General features: G+C 34.9%; 1 protein-coding gene across 1 annotated transcript in view; it reads left to right on the top strand.

Annotated features, from left to right (window-relative positions):
• Positions 1-432: 432 nt before the first annotated feature.
• Positions 433-11,245, top strand: part of LOC107598290 (transmembrane protein 131-like) — a gene marked incomplete at its 5' end in the record, with an annotated part of 41,600 nt that continues 30,787 nt past the window's right edge. The window contains 2 exons of the mRNA XM_016289585.1: positions 433-482; positions 9,000-9,071. Coding sequence (XP_016145071.1) covers positions 433-482; positions 9,000-9,071 — 122 coding nt within the window. The remainder of the gene's footprint in view (positions 483-8,999; positions 9,072-11,245) is intronic.

The following is an 11,245-nucleotide window of genomic DNA, read 5'->3' as shown; positions in this document are numbered from 1 at the left end:
GTTAAACTGTAATGTATTTCTGTGATGTGCAGCTGTATTTTCAGCATCATTCCTCCAGTCTTCAGTGTCACATGATCTTCAGAAATCAGTATAATATGCTGATCTGCTGCTCGAGAAACATGTATTATTATTATCAATGTTGAAACAATGCTAATTATTTATTTATTCACTTTATTTTGGAAAACCATGATTCTGTGAATTTTTGATGACTGGCAAGTTCAAAAGAACATCATTTATTTGAAATGGAAAGCTTTTGTAAATTATAAATGGTTTTTACTGTCACGTTTGAGAAGTGTAATGTGTCTTTGCTAGATAAAATTATATTAAAAACTTTTGAACGGTAGTGTATGTAATTAAAAAAAATTGTTATTCTAAACTCCATAACTGTACTTAATGTAATAATGCTGTTACCTACTGAATCCTTTTAATTTTTTCTTCCAGGCAGAGGAGCAGCACAGTGAGAATGTTCCTCGAGAGGAGAGGTGAGAGTTTCTCTTTAAACCACAATCCCTTTCAGACTTTCCTGGAATATTTGACACTTATTTAGTGCCGTTTTATTCAGGTGTGGTTGGTGAAAATATGTTGTTGTAAACCCACAATTTGCTGTATGTAACCTAGTTTACTAAATGATCATGTTCAAAACATGAAACACAAAAGTTTTACCTTTTTAGTATCACATATAAGTTTCTGGTGGTCTATTGTGTACATCCCCTAAACATCTGAAGGGAGGGCTGGTTTGTTTCAACAGTGCATGGAAAACTAAGCCTCTTGAGGACACCAGTTTCTGTTTACTCTACATTTGCATTCATGTGACTGGCATGACCCACATTGTTTTATTAACTACATTTCAGTGGCAAGATATCAATAAGAGCAGCTTATAAACAAAATGCCAGTGAGTTCTATGGAAAAATATCAATTTTAGCAGAAATGGCTTACAGGTATATTTCAGAAGAAAAGGAGCAGCATGCAACATGAAGTTGCCACACATTACTGAAGTACAAGGGATTTCAGTTGCAAGTTTTATACATGTTTTGTCTTGTCTATTATTGCTGTGGCTTGGCGTAAACACAAAGGTAAAACTTTCTATGCAATTATGCAAACTGAAAATACATTTTTTTCAACAAGAATTTGCCATTGAAGTAGCGTTTTATCCCATGTGTCTACTACATTGTGAATTTTACAGATGTTGGTACAGAAAGTTGCAGTGACTGGGAAAAGTTCAGAGATCCAACCGTGTTAGATTTTGTGGGTCTCTAAAGACCCGACTATGTAATTACGATTGGCAAAACATATGGCAAAAATCTAAAAGATATTTATCTGACTGCCAACACTGTGTAAGTGAGGAACTATCAAATCTAACACAAGTGAAGTATGGAGTGCCTCAGGGCTCTGTAATAGGTCCTCCTTTTTTTGTTTTGTACATGCCTCCTCTAGGAGACACTACACACATCAGAAAACATAATTATCTTTAACCGATATGCTGATAAGCTCTATATTTCCCTCTTTATTGACCATATGAAACTTCTGAATTTTTTTTAAGTAGCTTGCTATTTTAAAGACTTGTACCTCATGTCTGGGAGCAGCAGCATTTGTGGTGAAGGGAACTTTTATTGAATGTTAAAATACCAATGCGTTTTAATGAGTTTAAAGTCCTTTGTCAGGGTATACAACTAATATTATCCACCACCCTTAAAAATACTTCATACTAAGTTCAATGCTTCATAATAAGCAATAGCATGTCAGACAGGTCATCTTGGAATGTGCTTGGAAAATGTGTCCATTGTAGTTAATGCACAAGTGTATAGTTTTTTTCCCCTCATAATGCATTTTAGAAATTGCATTTACATCTTGATCTTTCCATCCAACATTTTTTATGCAATATCCCATTTGCATAAAAATGGATGCAAATACGGCTAGAGATTTGCGTTTCATTTTTTCACTTACGTGTCACTAAAATAGCAGGAGAAGAATGTGTTGACTTCATTAATTGGTTAATGCATGAAAAATATGTGGACTATGAGCCAAGCCAGTTTTGTGAGAGTTATTGCCACCATAAACTGTGGATTATTTGTGTATTTGATCATATTCAAAAAAGCATCCGTGGCAGTGCATGCAAATTTTGTTCAAATTGAAACTTTTTTTTTTAACTTTCTCTATATTTTCCCCTCTTCAATGTCTCTTTGCCACATCCTCTCATGCTACCCATCACCAACTCTGTATATCTCATTCTGCTATCTGCCTGTAGCAGATGTTTCATAGTTCACATTGTCTTTTCATTGGTTTGACATGACTCGGTAACGGCATGCTCTGTGGTTAAGTCCTAATCAGAGACTATCACCAAGCACAATGACTGCTTTTAACACAACAGCATCAACAAGACTCACTTCCTGTATCAACTGCAAAGTGCAGTTACATGGATGTTAAATACGCCTTTGTTGAATGTCTATTAAAAAACATTCAATGCAGGAAATGAATGCTGTTTAAAAAAAAAATAGTTTGGTGTCAGACTCAATCATGCATTATTTATTTTATTTAAATACATTTTATACAGAAACATTGCACTTTTAAATAAAGCTGTGGGTGACCGTGGGCTTCAAAACAAGGAAGCAGAGATGACAGCTTCACTCTGATTGGTCCAAAGTGAGTTTTTGAATGAGCAGAAGTGACCAAATTTGGATAAAATCTCTCAAGCAACCTGTCGTACAATAGACACAGTCATACTACTCATGTAGCTATATAATATAATATTTTGTTATGGCTTATAACCAATGTATGATAACACAATCTAAAAAAAAATATTTTTTTTGTATTTTATACAGTATATTTATGATGTATTATTTATGTGGGCTTGGATCGCCCTTATCAACTCTCTTTTCAGGTATAGGGAAAATGTATGGAATTATGAGTATTGAAATATAGTTAAACGGTTGTAAATGTGTTAAACAGAACTGCGGATACTACACACTTTTTAGCTTTATCAGCATTAGACAAGATATTTCATAAACATACTGAATAGGGGATGTGTCAGACTTTGAAAATAATATTGCAGTTCCTGGAGAGCAACAGAATGCTCTTTCTACACATGCATGCGGCACGCTTTTGGTTGAATTCATGGAAGCACTGCAGCAGTCTTTTGCGGGAGAGCACAACAGCGCCATTGTGGGTTGTTTCGGGCTCCCGAATAGAGAAATGAAAGCCGAGATCATGCTTGCGAATTAGAAAAAAAAAAAGTACTGTAAACTTTAAAACTCCGTTTCTAAATCTTTGACACTGATCTGTAAAAAAACCATAAAATGTGTGCACTCTAAATGCAGAGGTCGTGTGGAGGCTATCTTGTAATGCATAACTCTGGAAATTGGCTCATGGGGTTTTAACGTCAGCAGGCATTGAGGCATTGTTATAGTATCAATGCAGTGTTAAGCAACAGAATGTGCATAGATGGGACAGAAAACTAGGGTGCATCCAGGATGCAAGTTATTGCGCACACACTGCACCAGTAGCAGGACATGGATTGCTTGCATAGAAATGAACACCTGCAATGAACCATATTTATGCATGCTTGTGGTCCAATATTGGAAGTGTGTGTAATGCAATAAGTAATACTGGTGGGGTTCAGATTTCTTTTTTAAAAACGTATCTTATCTGAACACGTGTCAGAACACCTGAATCTGTCGTCATTGTCAAAACAAAGAGAAGGAAATAAGACAAACTTTGTTGTATTAAAAAACTGATTCATGCAAGCTATGTATGTGAGTGCTTGAGTGTTGTTTTTATTATTATTATTATTATTGGTCATCTAAATGTCTGGATTAAGTACAAATCTGAGTTACATTAAATTTGGATTACATTATCCAACATAAAAAAAAATGGATTTAGTATTTGTATTAGTATTTGACATTTAATTTATTATTCAGATAACAAATGTGTATACATTAGTGCTGGGCGGTATGACCAAAAATGTATATCACGGTATTTTTCCAAATTATACCGGTTTCACGGTACATGATGGTATTGTTTTTTCATGCATGACTGGATGTTAACCATATCTTCTACTGATTGAGAGAGAAAATACTGCAGTATATAGACTTAGAATGCCATATTTTACTGTCATGATGAGTGAATATTGTCAAAAAATACCACACTAAATAGTGACTAAACACGACCCCTTTTAATACGTTAACCAGGAGTCACTCTCATTTATAATCACAGCATCGTCTGATAAAATCCACATGCATCTACACTAAACTATGCGGTTGTTTTGGCTATATTACTTTTTTGTCTCATGCAGCGCACTGCCTGCGTCTGAGTAACAAACTAAAAAAAACAACAAACTAAAAAAGTTCATGTGATATTAACAGACGAACTATGCTCATATTTATAATTCCTAACACTCAGTAAGCGACAGGTGCTAGGAAACGCCGTTGTGTACTCATTTATTGAGGAGTCGGCTGCGGTGCTTCTCTGCCGCTCACTGCTCTTTTTTTCTTGGTTAAGTCATAGAAGGAGGGTTGTGTTTCTGTGTTTGTTTTGGCACCAATTAGTGGCAGCACATTTATTGCTTGTGTGTTTATTGCGTCTGTCATGTGACCCACCGTGGTCACCGGTCACAAAATCTAAATCAGATGATAATGCACTTTTTGTTCATATTGGTTTTTGCCATCTGTTATTTCTGCCACTGAATAAAAAATGTGTCTTTTATCTCGCAATTCTGAATTGGTTAAAATGTATTGCTTCGCTCAAAAGTGTTGAAGTTTAATGATGAATATAATATCAATTTAATGATGAATGGTTTTGCTTGTGTCTTCAAACAAGAAGAATGCTTAAAAACAAAACCTAGAAGATATTTTTATGGAGAGATAGGACAAAAATTAAACTTAATACAAATATGTGTTATAGTAACAACAACAATATAATAAAAGTAGCCATAAATAAAAGTAGCCAGTATAATAAAAAAGAATAACTTATTTAAAAGTGTATGTGTATATATAGGCCTAATGTAATCTTAACTAAATAATAGGCCTATATAAATAAATATTAATAAATGTATATGTATTGCCTTGGATCTTAATCTGGACATAACTTTTGGATGTATTTTTAATACATTTTCCCCATGTTTTAAGTACTAATATCTGATTAATATACAAAGCAGCATATTCTTTTCCTTTTTCCTCTTTTTCTTTTGCTTTCACAAACTGCTGCAGTAGAGCTTAAGGTGCATCTAGCCCAGAATATTCCATTTACAGACGCACCTTGACCAATAATCTATATAAAAATACCAGCAGGCGCTCACGTCTGCTATTCATGGGACAATGAATAAGCAAAAAGACTCTGCCGATGCATCAAGAGAAACGTCAAGAATCCATTTGAGCAAACATCTGACTTGCAGAACATCCAAAACAAGAAGGATGGCTAGAAAACACACTGCCGATAGAACAGCGTAAAGGGATAGTTCACCCAAAAATGACAATTCTGTCATCATTCATGTTGTTCCAAACCTGTATGACTTTCTTTCTTCAGCTGCACACAGAAGAAGATATTTTGAGCATGAACAAAGTCAATGGGGACCAGCAGCAGTTTGGTTACAAACGTCCTTCAACATATCTTCTTCTGTGCTCAACAGATGAGACAAACTCTCATGTTTGGAATGACTTGCAGGTGAATAAATGATGACAGAATTTTCATTTTTGAGTGAACTATCCCTTTAAATGGTAAAAAACACAAAATGGTAAAAATTAGACGTACATTCTCTGCGTTTGGTCTTGTTTGTTCAAAACATAAACGGCACGTTTTTCCAATGTTCTGGGAAGGCATGTTGTTTGATTTAATTTTTTTAAAAGCATCGTGGAAAGTTTTTCAAATGTGATTTTCATTTAGACGGATAATGAATTAATTTTTGGGGGTGTTGGCTCCTCCCCCTGCTCATCACTAGACTCTCAAGCAGACCATAATATTCACATTGCTCTACAGTACAAATGGCTTTGAAACATTGAAACGCAAAGCTGAACTCCGCTACAAAGTGTCATTTCTACACTCCTAACCCCTGCGTTATTCAAATTACCTACAACTTCCTGTTTCAGCACACACAGGAAATGAGCGCTACATCCGATTTCAAACGTCAACACTTTTTTCTTTTAGTGATGGGAAGTGATGCTGCTGCCAGCAAAGTGATGTGTTGTGTGAGAAGTGTCTATTATTAGCTGTAAAGAAAAGCTTGATTTTTTTTTTTTTACTGTAAATTAAATAACAGTACTAAAAAATGCGGTTACATTTAGAAATAATTCTGACATGCACTATTCAAACGTTTGGGCACAGTAAAATAATGTTACAAAAGATTTCAGTTTCAAATAAATGTATCACGGTTTCCACAAAAATATTCATCAGCACCACTGCTTTCAACATTGATGATAAATCAGATTTCTGAAGATCATGTGACACTGAAGACTGGAGTAATGATTCTGAAAATTCAGCTTTGATCACAGAAATACATTATATTTTAAAAGATATTCACATAGAAAACTGCAGTTTTCAACTGTAATAATTTTTGACAATTTTACTGTATTTTTGACTCATTGTGAGCAGAAGAGACTTCTTTCAAAAACATTTTTAAAGAAATTTAGCAGTCGCAATTGTTTAGTGTATCGAACAACATGTTGTCATATAAGCAACCAGACAGACTGAAGTCCCGAAAGCTCAAATACTGCACAAGTTAGGAACTGTATGTGTTTGATTGACTACAGAGATTAAGTTCAGGATTCATACATCATTGGTTGCACTGTTTCTCTCTCTTATTGTGCAAGAACAGTTAGTTAATAAATAATTTGGAACTGATTATAATAACCGGTTCTTGGTTCCCGACCAACAGCACAGTGCATTTGATTTACGCAGAACTAAAGGCATATGATTAGCCTTTTTCACACTTCCGTGTTTCTGGCTTCCGGATTGGCGCTTGCAGGGTAAAGGTTTTTCCGGTGACGATTGCGGCCGTACTTAACAAGAATGAGTTCGAGAATCAAAGTCTTTTTATACAAATTAGAGATCGTGAAAATGCTTGAACTGCCGGTACTTTACTCTACAAAGCGCAAACATTTCACAATTAACTTTTTGCGTCAGCTCGGGTCATCAGATACAAGCTTGTTTAAATCTAAATGGTTATAATTTAGTTAGTTTTGCAGTTCTCTCCGTTTGGTGCTGGCGCTGCATTATGACTCTCCTTACAGAACATAGTCTTATATTGCATTATGTTCACATTTTAATATCTTTTCTAACAATATAAGTTTAGTGTCTCTTAAGTGTTTTATGAATTTAACATGTACTTGCTGAATAAAAGTATTAATTTCTTTAAAGAAATAAAAGAAAGAATAATTGTTGCAAAACATTTTTGTTTTGAATAAACGCTGTTCTTTCTGAAAAACGTATCATAGGTTCCAAGCAGCACAACTGTTTCCAACATTGATAATTAATCAGCATATTATACTGATTTCTGAAGTGCAAACATTTCACAATTAACTTTTTGCGTCAGCTCGGGTCATCAGATACAAACTTGTTTAAATCTAAATGGTTATAATTTAGTTAGTTTTGCAGTTCTCTCCGTTTGGTGCTGGCGCTGCATTATGACTCTCCTTACAGAACATAGTCTTATATTGCATTATGTTCACATTTTAATATCTTTTCTAACAATATAAGTTTAGTGTCTCTTAAGTGTTTTATGAATTTAACATGTACTTGCTGAATAAAAGTATTAATTTCTTTAAAGAAATAAAAGAAAGAATAATTGTTGCAAAACATTTTTGTTTTGAATAAACGCTGTTCTTTCTGAAAAACGTATCATAGGTTCCAAGCAGCACAACTGTTTCCAACATTGATAATTAATCAGCATATTATACTGATTTCTGAAGATCATGTGGCACTGAAGACTGGAGTAATGATGCTGAAAATACAGCTTTGATCATAAGAATAAATTACATTTGAACAGATATTGACATAGAAAACAGCTACATGAGATTGGAATAATATTTCACAAATTTGACTGCTGTTAATGTATTTTTGGGTCAGATCAATGCAGCCTTGATGAGCAGAAGAGACATTTTTAAAGGCATTAACTAATCCCAGATCTTTGAACAGCAGTGTACATCGCAATGAATCGGAAAATGAATTTTTACCCAGCTTGATCACAAGGTCATGATTATCAGCACAAACTCCCAAAACTCATTCATCTCAACAAAGCAAAACTTCTCAGAACAACTTCATAGGGCTTTTTGTTCACGCTGTTCTCCTGCGTTTATTAAGTATCAGGAGATTATAAACCGAGGTGTTTATGATCCGGTCTGCTTTGCCCTGCTGCCCACCTGTTGTTTTTAGTTTCCTGGCACCCTTTTGCACACTTGTTGTGTTGTAGCCTATATTACGTTATGATTCTTTGGTGTTTTGGTGTCTAAATTGTGCAATCTTACTGATTGCTTAGTTTCTCGTTTCATAAGCTCTTTTCTCAGTCTTTCTCGAATGTTCACACTGAATCACATGATAATTCTCATGTATCATAAGTGTAGTCTCAGGAGGAATGAAGTCATTCGCTGAGACTGCCAACAAACTCAGTCTGTTTGAGGTTTATTAACATTCATGCATGTGAAGCGATGATAAAGTCGGCTTTTCGAACCAGTGAAATGTCGTCTCGGGGCGAAGTCCGGGCACAGAACACCAGAATTAGTTCTTAACTCTGATTGAAATCAGGATTTTGCATCATGAGGTCTTCAGTTAACTCAAATGGGGTTTGGTTGCATAGTACTGCTCTCTAGGGCTACGCACAAATACTCGAATATTCGGATTATTATTCAAGGGGCGACATAGTCGTATTGTTTTGATTTGCTCATACAGTATGCACTGTTAATTCGCTCCTTTCCCAGAGAGCAGCACTTTAAACCTTCCTGCTGCTTTTGATTCTCAGTGTTTTTCATGTAAAAAGCATCAGTCTGTCTGACATGCACATTTATTTCTCTCCTCAGCTCCTCGTTTTATGTGCAGGAGAGTCGGAGACAGCTCCAGTTTCAGCCGCCCACGCTGGACTTCGGACCACAGTAAGTGTTTTATACATTTTACCCTCAATATCAGCAAATACAATAACCTGCATGTTTTTTTAAAAAGTGTGTATATATGCTCTACTAGGCTTATAAAAATGTAACTTCTTTTCAGACCATACTAAAATAAAATGTTATTTTTTTCTATTAAAAAAAAAAAGTTTCTAAAGCATGTTGATATTAAACCCTTCAAAGAAAGTCACGGGCATGTCATTTCACGAATGCTCTCGAGAGGCATTTTTAATCACTTAAATGTAGTGAACATTTTAAGTCTAAAGCTGTATATGAAGAAGAGAAAGTTCAAATGCAAAGAGTTTGAATCCCCAACATTTTTCTTATGGCCTTTGTCAAGCTGCCACTTTTCACCGGGACATCATTTACATTTTACGGTTATATTTTTATAATCTGAACATTTCCGTTTTAGCAGAAGGCTCGTCCTAACATGAAGTGTGTGTTTAAACACTCGTGCTGTTGTCAAACGTGAAATACGAAGTAAGAGCGTGTACACACAGGTCGATCATAAGTAGTGTAAGAGAAAAGGGGTGCGCAATCTTTATAACACGTGATCATGGGTTTGAAAAATAGTCAGGTCTGGGGTGGGGTTAAGAATTGTGCTATAATAACCCCTACAAACACAGCTCATTATATACACTAAACACTTTAAAAGAGACTGACGTGTAGATGTGTGTGAAAGATCTGAAAAAAACGTATTTATTGCATCAAAATACTTTACTATAGGATAGGGGTGGATAATTTTATCAGTTGTTTATTATTCATGCAACAATAGTTATTACTCTTAGCCTATAGTTTTCATTAATTGCTGTATGATAACTTTGTCTAGTGCACTTATGAATGTTTTTAGCATGACTTTGTGAAAATGTAACTTCTATGCTGAATGAAATAGCATAGAATTCTTCTTGGCTAGTGTTTGCATATTTCGTTCTGTAACCTGCTTGTTCTACAGATCTGTGTGTTAGTGTTAAATGCTGCTGTTTTTGATAGCGTTGATAACGTTTCTGACAGATAATATCATATTTACCGAATGTGTTATGCTGTCAGCGATAACCGGTCAAATAACCAATAACATTTGATTACTGTTCGATTCAGTGCCGGCGGTGCGTTGCCAGATATTGCTATAAAAAACGAAAAATAAATAAAATATAAACCTAAATTGGTTTAAATCTTTTGATAATAAGATAAAGATATCACTAAAATGAAACTTCCCACTTTAATTAACTTTCTAAAGTGTCAAACTAAGTGGAAAAGACAAGTCCAAAGACGCTTATAATAGCTGGATCTGGCAACACTCTCTCTCCTCACAACTTGTTTAAATGGTTACATGTCATATAATATATATGATGTAATATATAATAGACTGATGTGGATTTTTTGATATGCGATGATCTACAAATGCACATAGTTTCAGAAGACCTCACAGCTGAATTTGACAAAATCTGCAAGGTTTGTGAAATGAAGTGTTTATTTGTTTAAATGATATAAATGCATATTTGCTGAATGCTGACGGTAGATGAGAAAGTATTATAACGGTTTACTGTTTTTCATGTGTGTTGATTATTAGAATAGAGAATGGGAGCCCCATGTGCTCAAAATTAAAGTCTGATGCCAATCATTAAAAAATCTGAACTTGGCCTGGGCAACCAGTAATTGGATATCATACGATGTAATATGAACAGACGTTGCTTATGTTACTCGATCAGAAATAAATAATGGGATTATATTGTGACTGTGGACATAAAACAGCAATTTGTGTGTTACTGCAAAACATCTTAGATCTTAGCTGGTTTCATTGCTCTTCTAATGTTATTTATTAATATTATTAATATTTAGTTTAGATCAGTAATAATGAACAGATTAATTGATTATCCAAATGCAGCCCTTGGTACAGTAAAAACCCGTAATGTTGGGGCAAAAATACACCGTGTGTCTTCAGTATTTATGAAAGGCTCTGAAAACATGATGGTTTTATATTGTTGTTTAGTTGGGCTGTGAATCTTTTTTGATAGAGGATTCATTTGAATCACGTTTTTTTGGTTTTCAAGTGCAATACAAACACACACAGACACACACTCTCTCTTTCTCTTTCTCTCTCTCTCTCTCTCTCTCTCTCTCTCTCTCTCTCTCTCTCTCACTCTCTCTCTCACTCACTCTCTCTC

This window comes from Sinocyclocheilus grahami, unplaced genomic scaffold, assembly GCF_001515645.1.
Source record: "Sinocyclocheilus grahami isolate Dianchi unplaced genomic scaffold, SAMN03320097.WGS_v1.1 scaffold249.1, whole genome shotgun sequence".
NCBI classification, from domain to species: domain Eukaryota; kingdom Metazoa; phylum Chordata; class Actinopteri; order Cypriniformes; family Cyprinidae; genus Sinocyclocheilus; species Sinocyclocheilus grahami.
The sequence above is the reverse complement of the archived record's forward strand: the minus strand, read 5'-3'. Positions and strand labels throughout refer to the sequence as shown.